This window comes from Canis aureus, chromosome 28, assembly GCF_053574225.1.
Source record: "Canis aureus isolate CA01 chromosome 28, VMU_Caureus_v.1.0, whole genome shotgun sequence".
NCBI classification, from domain to species: Eukaryota; Metazoa; Chordata; class Mammalia; order Carnivora; family Canidae; genus Canis; species Canis aureus.
The window spans coordinates 13653976-13665513 of NC_135638.1; the positions used below are offsets into that span (position 1 = coordinate 13653976).

The 11538-nt window shown below is 41.3% G+C and overlaps 1 protein-coding gene across 3 annotated transcripts in view; it reads left to right on the forward strand.

Moving 5' to 3' along the window:
- The window catches only part of PAG1 (phosphoprotein membrane anchor with glycosphingolipid microdomains 1), a 137783-nt gene extending 127941 nt beyond the window's left edge, over positions 1-9842 (forward strand). For all 3 annotated transcript variants that reach the window (XM_077876450.1, XM_077876453.1, XM_077876452.1), the window contains one exon: positions 1197-9842. In XM_077876450.1, coding sequence (XP_077732576.1) covers positions 1197-1565 — 369 coding nt within the window. In that variant the 3' untranslated portion in view covers positions 1566-9842. The remainder of the gene's footprint in view (positions 1-1196) is intronic.
- Positions 9843-11538: the final 1696 nt, after the last annotated feature.

An 11538-nucleotide genomic window follows, 5' to 3' on the forward strand; every position in this document is an offset into this window, starting at 1 on the left:
TTTTCCTGGAGTTATGCCAATATGTCTGGTCTACTTACAAAGTTGAAGCTACCATATATAATTGTTCTCTGGAAGTACGCTCCAGAATTAGTACAGTTAATAAAGAATCCACTTCTGGGTTTATATCTGAAGGAAATGAAATCATTTTCTTGAAGACATATCTTCACTCTCATATTCTTTGCAGCATTACTCAACCATGGCCAAGATTGGAAACAAACCAAGTGTCCATCAGCCGATGAATGGATAAAGAATATAAGAGAGATACACTCACACACATTATAAATACACATTTGTGTGTGTGTGTGTGTGTGTATATACACACATATATATATACATGTGTACATGCACACGTACACACAATGGAATATTATTCAATCATAAAAAGGAATTTCTGCCTTTTGTAACAACTTGGATAGATCATGAGAGCATTATGCTAAAAGTGAAATAAGTCAGAGAAACACAAATACTACATGTTCTCACATACATGTGGAATTTAAACAACCCAAACTCATAGAAATAGGAAATAGAATGGTGGTTGCCAGCAGTTAGGGAATAAGGGAAATGGGGACATGTTCGTCAAAGGGCACAAACTCCCTGCTATAAGCTGAATAAGTCTTGGGGCTTCTAATATAGATCATGGTGACTATAATTAAAAGTAGTATACTATCATACTTGAAAGAGTAAATCTTTAAAAAAAAAAGATTTTATTTATTTATTCATGAGAGACAGAGAGAGAGGCAGAGACACAGGCAGAGGGAGAAGCAGGCTCCATGCAGGGAGCCTGATAGGGACTCAGTCCCAAGATCCCGGGATCATGCCCTGAGCCAAAGGCAGACGCTCAACCACTGAGCCACTCACATGCTCCGCTGAGTAGATCTTAAATGTTATCAACACACAAACACACACACACACACACACACACACACCAATGGTAACTGTAGTAATGGAGGAGTTAACTAACCTTTCTGTTAATCATTTCACAGTATATATATGTATCAAATTACCATGTGATATGTCAATAATATCTCACCAGACCTGGGGGGAAAATTGGCAAAAAAAAATAAAAAATAAAAAATAAAAAAAAGCCTTACAGGGACACACATCCCTATAAGTGCTAAATATCTTAACTTGTCAGTCTAAAGGGGGAGGGAGAGGTCAAACTTGAAGCTTATTTACTTCACCTTTTTGTTTTCTAGATCTCAGCCATGTATTCATCAGTAAATAAACCTGGACAGTCAGGGAATAAATCAGGACAGACCCTTAAGGCACCAGAGTCCGCCTACACCTCCATCCAAAGAGCCACTCAGAGATCCCCCTCTTCCTGTAATGATCTCTATGCTACTGTTAAAGACTTTGAGAAAACCCCAAACAGTGTCAGCACGCTTCCACCAGCAGTGAGACCCGGTGAGGAGCCTGAGCCTGATTATGAAGCAATACAAACTCTAAACAGAGAGGAAGAAAAGGCCACCCCAGAGACCAACGGCCAGCGCGGCCTTTTCCCGAAGGAGAATGACTATGAGAGCATTGGGGACTTGCAGCAAGGCAGGGATATCACCAGGCTCTAGCCGCCCAGAAGGCAAGCCCAGCTGGCATTCAATCAGCTGCTGGGGGCACTTCTTCTGTGGAAGACAAGAGGCGGTATCAACCCCTACTTCATATGCTGCTCTAGGAATCTGAAGACAATGGAAGACGTGGGGACTGCTTGCCAGGGTTGGAAACAGTGAGGTACGTACCTGACGGCACCTGAGCGTGCCCCTGCTTGCCGGGGGCACTGGCACACCCAAGCACATCTCCCTTCTGCACCATCACCCTCTGGAAAGATCCCAGCCACCAGTAGTTTCGTCCTGTGCGCAGGGGGAAAACCAAGATGCAGGGAAGAACTGCACTCATCAAGAACCACGACTCCACCTGCCCCAGATACTGCCATTCACAAGAGCCAGGTTTTTCGTCCTTTCTTCCCCTTTTGGTCTCTGCTCCTCACCTTTAAATGTATGGCTTTCTCCCCCCTTGAAATCTTCCAACTTCTAATGGTTCATTCCAAGAAAACTCTCCCACAAGGCCTGGCCTTTGCCTTCAACTTTGGTGTCTCAAGATGGTAAAAAAAAAAAAAAAAAAAGACTGTGGTTGCTGGTTACCATCAGCTCACCAGTCCTCTTCTGAGAACCACACCTGGAAAAAGGAGCCCTGCAGGTGGATAGGACTGGGGCTGCCCCTCGAGCTTCTTAGGGCTTCATACCTTCTGGTTTGGGCAGTCCACATCAGCAACCTCTCCCAAAGTACTTGAAGTCATTTTTAGATGCTTTATTTTATTTTTCTAGTCAAAGGGTGCCCCCCCCACCCCAGTATTGAAAACTCTTCAGAGCCTTTTCAGTATTTTCAACAAATATTGTGGTACTTCTATACTTGTTTTAGCCCAGAGCCCATTCCTCTGAAACAGAGAGCCTTAATCTCTATGTTGGGACACAGACCACATATTTGGACGACAGCCATGGCGTCCGTCTCTGAAGGGCTGTGGACTTGAATGTGTATTTCTGATGATCCCTCTGCCACACCAACAGTGTGAGATTTCATAAGTTAACTTGCTACCCTAAGGTAATCTATCTAAAATCAAAATGTAAACATTTATTTTTGTTATATAAATTTATAAGATGTTTTATGTTTAACGCCTAATTTCTAGAAAGTGCCAGAAAAAATGTATATTAACTATTTTGATTTTATGTACAATGATTTATACTCATTTTGAAAAAACACCATAAAGCACATAAGCTAGATAATTACACATAGTTGTTAATCTGTTTTCTAATCAAGTGTTTAAAATATTGTAGGTTTTTAAAGACTTAACTTTTCAAATGGTACTTGGAGCCCTGGTCAAAGTCATCTGGCTCACTAGAGAATAAGTGGAATGAACATAAATGAGCATTTTCAGTGATTTGTGGTGGGCAATACTGAAATATTTGAAATGGTAAAGAAAAAATAGAAGAATGAAATATGACTAGGGATGACTGTATTATTAACCTCATGAAAGTATTATCATTCCATTAAGATTTAGTTACATCTTTAAGAAAATTTATATTGATGGATTCTGCAATCCAGTGCTTGCAAATGCAAATTGCCTATTGAGATTCTTTTCCTCTTCATTTTACAAAAATCAGTGGCTAAAATAACTCCGATTAAGAGTTCAGCCTGGTTTGAATTTTATCATCTCTTTAGATTTTTATAAGGCCAACATTGGGAAATTTGTTCACTTTTCCTGTGAAAAGGACCCTGCTACTACGCAGTGTGGCTATAGAAAGGGACCCTTGCCTACACTGAGAGAGGAAAAAAAAAAAAAAGAGGCAATTCTTCTATACTACTGTGATATCCTTGGGTTTTCAGGTCAAATAATCTTACAGTTTTCACCCATTGTGACAAAGGATGCAATTGGGAGGATGAAGCATCTTGAAAATGGTAGGAACCAGCTCATTGGCATGTCTCTTCCATCCCTTGCATTCATGGCTTGATCCTATGACTGCTGAATAATGACGTTTCTGAAATTGTCAAGTGAGCTTTGTTGGGGTCAGCTGGTTGGTTGTCATTATTTTGCAGTCAGCCTAGCCTCTCCCATGAGGACCTCATGAGCCTAAGCACAATCGTCACTAGATGGTAATAACAGAATACCTTTGGGTGGGGGGGAAAGGTTATCGGGAAGGCACCAAGGTCTTTGCTCTTTGAATTCACATCTTTCATAAGCACTGTTTTGCCTGGTGATTTTCATTGCTTGCTTAGTATTGAGTTTGACCCAACAATCTCTATACCATGAGGTTCCTTTAGCACCGGGTGATCTGTGTCACATCGCATACCTAGTGTTGTGCTTGCTGCAATAACGTCCTTTCCGAGCGCCTGACCACTCAAAAGTTTTCTTGTATTTCATAGTGTCTTTACTTATTGCCAGGGAAGTGGGTATGATCTCTAAAGTGTAAAATCATTTCTAGAGAGAAAAGTTCTTTATAAATTACTCATGTCATCCTGAAATTTCGCTATCAGAATTTCCCCCAGAAGTTCTGAAATAAAGGCTATGCAGTATAGCCATAAAATATGCACTGAAATATCTTGATTTGAGAATCTGCGCTAAGTTGTGATTTAAAGTATCAAAAGTGTATTTTAAAAGAAACTAGAAGGCCCTCTAGTAGAGATCCTAAAAGAAAAATTAATAGCACAATCCATGAGAGTTGGGGGAGGGAGAAACAGTAAACTTTAGGAGCTGGCTCTGCTCTTTAGACCATTGGGTACCTAACTGAAGTATATTTATTGATGCATCATCGTGGTTTTGACCTTACAGTACAATATTTCATAAATTGCATCAATTTTACTTTATTTGTTGAAAATCTATGCTAGTCTTTGAGTTGGACAAAAGCCTATAGCTTCTTTTAAAAAGTTTCATGTTCAGCTAAATGTTAGAGTTTAAATGTATGAAACATGAACACATTTTTTCTGTTCAACTTTGACATCCATATTATGCATTGTTATAATTTAGGTTTGCAAAACTATACAAATAAAGTAAGTTTTAGGAATTTTTTTGTCTTATAAGTCAGAATTATAAACTCATCTTGCCTAAAAGTAGAATCTTTGTTTTTTAGTCAGATATTTTGAAAGTTTAGAAGAATTTTTTATGCTGCTTTTACTATTTCTCAAATGCAGTCAGCAGGAAAGTATGACCTTTGTCATACTTTTATGTGAAATGTCTGAGGACATTTTAAATTATAGAAAAAAGTAATTTTTGCAAGTATGTGGGCCACATTTTTTTTTCCAGTCCTGCACTAAGTTGCATCATTAGGTCTATTAAAGCTTTTGAAAATACTGCCGTCCTTTATGGGGAAAAGGCTAATTACTGATTTTTCTGCCTTCAAAATCCAAGAGTTAATTCCAATTGAGTGCTAACGATAGGTAGTCAACACAGAGAACTAAAATTTACCTCAAGATGTCACTGTGTCTATTTCTCATATTAGATTCTCGTTTTTCTAATTAAAGCATTTATTTAGCCAGTAACAAACTATGTCTGTATATATGTGTGTGTATACACTATACATTCGTATAGATTTAAATGTATACATACACATATATATAAAGTTGTTCTGGTTCTTAATTAGTGATGATACATTCTATTATGTATTTGGAATGTCTACCCTACTAGTGTGATGACCATTGTCATAAAAGCAGAATTAAAAAAAAAAAAAAAGTTAGCCAATAGTTTTCCTTTAGTAATTACAAGAAAACCCTCTTAAGTTGCCCTCATGTCATTCTTCTAATTAATAAATTCAGCTTCTAAATTGTGTCCATAATTTCTTAGCTGACAAACAGTGGTGTTTGAAGATCGTTTTCTTCTCTGGGTGGCTCATTATGTGCCCAACATGCCAGGAGGAAAGGTAAACAGGTGTCCCTCGCAGGTACTGTCGAGAAGAGATCTGGCCCGAAAGCAAGCAGGAGCCACGCGGGCCAGGATGGAGCCGTGGCCAGGTGACCCCCGCAGCAGGTGGCAGGAGCGGTGGCCTGTCATCACATGGTTGCATTTTAGTTCATTCTCTTTGGAAGCCACGGGAGTTTAGCAGTGACATCGTGTGCCCGACAGAAGGCGGCTCGAGACAGGGACATGGATGACCTCAGAGCTGCAGCTCGAGACTCAAGTAGGATTTTGTAAATGAGTAAATGACATTTTTTTCCCCCTGGGTTCCTTGTACTAGTCGATGAGTCCCTGTGATCTAGTGATGCCGTTCTTCGGAAAGTGTCGCCTCCAGCACCTGGCCAGCTTCATCTGGGCTGCTGGAAGCACAGTAGGTACGGATGGTTCTTTCCTGGAAATCTTGACAGGCTTATTGTACTGTGTAATTGGGCAAAGTTAAAGTGTAATGTAGGTGTTAATAAGTGACTGATGTGAAAAATAGGAACATGTGTCTCTAATATCAAATATGGCTTTTTTGGGGGCAGTGAAATCTATATTCCTCGTCCTGTGGTAGTATTTTCTTGCTCTGTGTTGTACCTTTTCTTAAACACATTATTCTTGACAGTGGCATTGGACAAGTTGAACACAATAGAAAGTGCTTGACTTAAAGACATCAGTTGAGAAACCATGATAAATTAGTCTTCGTCTGCAAGTATGAAAGTAAATTTAAAAAACCATGGTCCAGAAGAGAACAAATATTCATAAGTGGGTTTTTTTTCCTACTGCTCATTTTTAAGTATGTTTACATCCAGTCTCTGAGAGCTATAAAGTCTGCATTGTTTTCCCAGGTTCTTCTTTATTTAACTAAGAAATCATAGTTCAGATTCCTCTTGATGCCAGATGGAATGAGAAATGTTACAATTTTTGTTAAAAGGGCAATTTTTTAAGCATTCAGTTTGGTAATCATGTATCTTATGTATTTAAATTAGATTTTTCTTTGCTCACCACTTATATGCTATGGGTATTTTTTTAAAAATGTATTATGCTCTGGATGTCTCAGATCACCTTATGTAATGGATTATAAAGGCTGGTAACGGTCATTCCTCAAACCTTCTGTGTATGATATTGGCAACAGTTTTAATGTTGCTACCTTTTAAATATCATGTATTATTAATGCACCTCATGTTTTCAGGGAAAGCTTGAAATCTAGCTAAACAAATAGGAATTTGCATTTCATCATTCATGCATTTTTTTCCTCATAAAAATAGTTTCTCAAAAAAGTGACATGTTGTCTCTTAGGTGGTCCCGACCAGTTTCAAAGCTCTCCTCTCGCTCCTCAGTGGCATTTTGCCTCTTCAGTCTCAAAGTCTTTGTTGTGGTCAAACCATCCAATCCACAAAAGAGTGGGAAAGTTGTTTCCAATACTGGGAATTTTTAAACCCTCAAGTCTGAAAATATCTCTTATTGGCTTCAATATCTTCAATTTTTTTCCCCCTTCCTTACTCTAGTCCCTCTAAGGAGCAAGCCTAAAGCGTGGGGTCATGAAGCCACTATTTCTTCCAGTCTCACTTTGGTTCCTCCTACACAGGTGACCTTCCGCCACTCTGCACAGCACCACCCCTGTTCCTCTTCCCCACCGGAGCCGCTCTCTGCTATTCATAGGACATCCCAACACATCTTTTCCAATAGGGACACGATCCTCAGATCACAGATCTTGCCTGTCAGCATAGAAGCATGCCCCAACACCACCCCTACCCCCCCACCCCCCATGAGCAAACAGCTCTGCCCAACTCACATTTTCCTGTGTCACAGGCTGCTGAGAGATAAGGCCACAGGTCCACCTAGGGAAGCATTTGTCGTGGGCTTTGCTAAACCATGTTCATTCTTACCCACATCCTTCATGAGAATGGTGGGCACTCGGCGGCTGTGGGAGAGAATGTCAAAAAGTTCTACTGAGGACTCCAGCGCACAGTTACAGAAAAATTCGCCCCACACTCTAACTGGGTAAGCTCACTGCACCCCCCACACACACAATATATTGAGACTGCCCGGTGTCTCCTAAGTTCCAGGGCAGTTAAATCCTTGGAATAACCCACCAGTACTTCACTGCAAAGTAGGAGGATGCTGACTCTTTTGAGGAAAAACTCTTTCTTAAAAAATTCATCACTTATAAAATAAGCTGAGTGTGACTTCTTTTAGCCATGGAGCCATTGTCCCCGTTCCCTCGGGAAACAGTGCCTCTGAATTGAATGTTCAAGCATCTAGCTGTGGAGTTACCAAAGAATAATTGAATAATTTGGCCATTTGTAGACTGTCTGACATTTGAAGCAAGAACCCAGATCCCTTTTAAGCACTCGCATAGGTGGATGGGTGATGCAGTGGCTCATGGTCTCACTTTCTATGCAGCTAAGGATCCAGGATGTGTTTAGTTTTTTTTTTTGGTTTGTTTTGTTTTTTTGTTTTTAACCTCACTCTCTAAGTCATCATAGTTAATTATTTGGGTGGGTATTCTTGAGTGTAATTTCCCCCCCAAGATAATAGAACTGGCATTTGCTCATTCTCTTCACACATTTAATTTTCAGCAGTTCAACTAGTGTTAGGGACCCTCACTGGGACAGTTAAGGCTAGAAGAAAGACCAGTCCTGGCCCCAGAGCCTACACTCTAACTATACTATCTGGTTTTGTTTTGTTTGTTAACAAGTTGAAAACTAGGAGTTTAAAACCAACTTTTTTCCCTTCTTAAGCTGAAGGGAAAGTTTTAATTTTAGCTCCCCATTTAAGCAATGAAGACTGCCTTGAAAGACAGCAGTGTCCTTCCCTCGGTGAAGAGGCTAAAACCAAAAGCCAAGTCTGTCTCTGAATATTCCTTTGACACATTTTTATCTATTTTTAATGTAAAATCCATAAATGAATCTGACATGGTCTTCATGACTTACCTCTAGGCCTGCTTGCCTTTATTTATTTATTTTGGAACTTATTTTTTGAATATAGGCTTTTCTTATTATTTCCCAGAGCGATCCTAGAAACGATTCTGATGGGCTACCCCATGACTGCCTCCTGGTGTCCTGGAAGTTTGGCAGCAGTGTCAGCAGGGCTTACCTCTTAGGGAGAAGCATCTGAAAAATGCCAGATAAGCTGAGTTTTATGTACAAGTCAACAAGCATTTGAGAAATGCTTTATGCCTCAGATTTTGACATTTAAATTTTTTTTCCCCAAGTACCAGCTACTATTTGACTTGGAGGGGTTGGCAAGCAGGACAGGGATTAGACATAAAATATGAACTAAGTGGCATAGGCAAGACTTCCCACCCCTATGTCTCCATGTGCATGTGTCTCTGGAAAATATATTGTCCCCGCTCCCTGTCTACCACTTTGAGTTGCTTAAGGAGCAAACTGTAAGTGTGTAGAAATGAAAAAGCTGACCTCAAAGACATAAGTTATTTTTAGATATTTTCTTTGTAAACCTAGGAATAAGCCTGGTTTATGAATTGCATAATATGGCTACTACAGCTATAATCTGGAGGTAACTAGATACATCCTTTCAAATATGTTTCCCTTACAAACCTAACTTTGTTGTAACTGGGAAAAGAAACTCCTTGTTTAAAAAAAAAAAAAAAGCCAACAAAAAGACTTCAGTAAAAGAATGTGGCATCAGTCTATCCTCTGTCCCACAGTGCTTGTTTCTTGCCTATAATATAGTTTTTCAACAATTTTTATGGGAGAAAAAAATGCACATTTTTTTCTTGGAAAAGTGAATTGAGGTATTGAATTAAATTCTCGGAGAGGACAACCTAAAGAGAAACATGGGATTTAGAGATGAGCTCACAGCTCTGTGGTCACTGTTCCAGCATTGACTTTACTGTGTGACCTTGAACAAATGATTTAACGACTCTGTGCCTCAATTTCTCCATGTACAAAATGGGGATCATGATACCAACCATTGCCTACCTCATATGGATGTTATGGGGACAAATAAGATAATATAAATACAAATGCTTTGATCTCTGGAAGAAAGGTGCTATATAAATTAAAGTTGTGTTGTTTTTAATGATCCAATTATTATGTTTAAGGTTTAAATAATAGCAATACTGTTAGTCATGTTAAGAATAAGTTTCAATTCAACACATAATTACAATTCTCTTCTGTGGCCAAATCTTGATCGTTCATCCAGTAATGGTACGTAAGGAACTGAAATGGGTTTTTTTTTTTCTGTGTGTTTCTGCCCAATAGTATTTCTATTCTAAATGTTCCCAAAAGGCTGGAGTTTAACTTGTGATATCTTATAGTTTACATGTAATGAACCTTATTCAAGCTGTGTACAAAAATATGATTACATGTAAATAGCAGGTACATTGTAATTAAAGGCACTTATCAAATCCTCTTTGTTCTTTTTAAATTGCAATAAAAGTCAATTTTATATTATAAAAGCTTGTTAAAATCCATTTGGTGTTTGGGACTGTCAAGAATGTTACCTTATGTGCCTCGGTGCATACCCAGGGTTTCGGGCTTTTAGCAGTCAGTTCCCCATAGTGACAGGAAGGAGCAGGTGCCTGATGACCGGGCTGCAGAGTGTCGTGGTTAGAATCGCAAACTGCAGAAAAGGACCCGAGTTTGAGTCCCAGCTCCACGGGCACTTTGTGGGACTTCCCCAGACCCATTTCCACATACAACGTGAAGGCTAATAGTATAGAACCTACTACACACAGGGTTGTCTTGGGGATTAAATGAGGTTTGGGGCATGCTACCCAGCACACGCTATAAATCAATGCCAACAGGCCATCCTCACAAGCCTGGGAAATTTTTGACGATGTCTACCCAACACTGGCAGCTACTCTTGTGAAGAAATGCAACCAGAGAGCAAATAGTGCCCCAGGCTATGGGGAACCCCACTCACCTGGTGGCTGAGGGAGGCATAACCCCAGCAGCAATTGCAGCAAAGAGCATCCTATCAGCGGCCCTAGCTGTCCCCTTCCTGACAACTGGAGACTGGTCTTCGGGCAAAAAGGTGAAGCAAGGGTTTTCTTTGGCAAGCTCTGGATCCTTGATGTCTGTGCCCTTTAACCCTGGATACTCCCAAAGCCACACGGTGTCTGTTACTAGGCCTCCCCCACACGTACAACCTGGCCCTCCTCTCTCGAGCTTTCCACTGCTCCCTCCTTCTGCTCCACCCCACCTGCACAGTGCCAGACACCCTGGCCCCATCACCCCACCTGCACAATGCCAGATACCCTGGCCCCATCGCCCCACCTGCACAATGGCAAATATCCTGTCCCCATCACCCCACCTGCACAATGACAAATATCCTGTCCCCAGTTCCCACAGGGCAGCTCTCTTCCTTCCTAAGGAACCAAGTCCTCTCTGTTGTAGGTTACTGTGCCCACTGCTCCTAGGACTGTTGGTGATTTAAGGAGCTTGCTGCCCAGCACAGTCTTGAGCCCAAACTTTAATTCTCACTGTGGGCACTGCACACCCGTGAGAGGCTGCTGGGAGCTGGGGGATGAGGGCAGGCACAGGAGGGAACAGAGGGCATCCTGCTGCCTACACCTCATCAGCAAATGCTGGCTGTGCCTTCGCAAGGCCCCGCCTGCTTCCCTCCACCTGCCGCCCTGTCCCGGGCTCCCTCTCCACCTGGGCTTTCTTGTGTGGGGTGCAGGGCAGTGATGGCAACCTTGGAGCAAAGGCAGGCAGAGCCTGGCCATCTGTTTCAAACCCCCGTTTCATTTCTCACCATGTGGGGAGAATTTCCTCCCCTGGAGATAATAGTCCCAACTCTACTCTGTGTGCAAAGGGTTGGAGCTAAAAGGGGCACCTGGGTGCACAGTCGGGTAAGCTCGACTCTTGATTTCAGCCCAGGTCATGACCACAGGGTTGTGAGATGGAGCCTCTCCCCCCACCCCCCTCACTGGACTTCTGCGCTAGGCAGCGAGTCTGCTGGAGATTCTCTTCCCCGCCCATGCATGCTCGCTCACTCTCCCTCTCTTTCTCTCTAAAAACAAAACAAAAAACAACAAAAAACAAAAATTTGTTCTGAGTCCCTGGATTTCCCACCAGGGCTACCTGAGGAAATGGAAGTTCCAGAGCTCAGCAGTCTGGTAGAGTTCCCGTCACCTGTGGAATAGACTG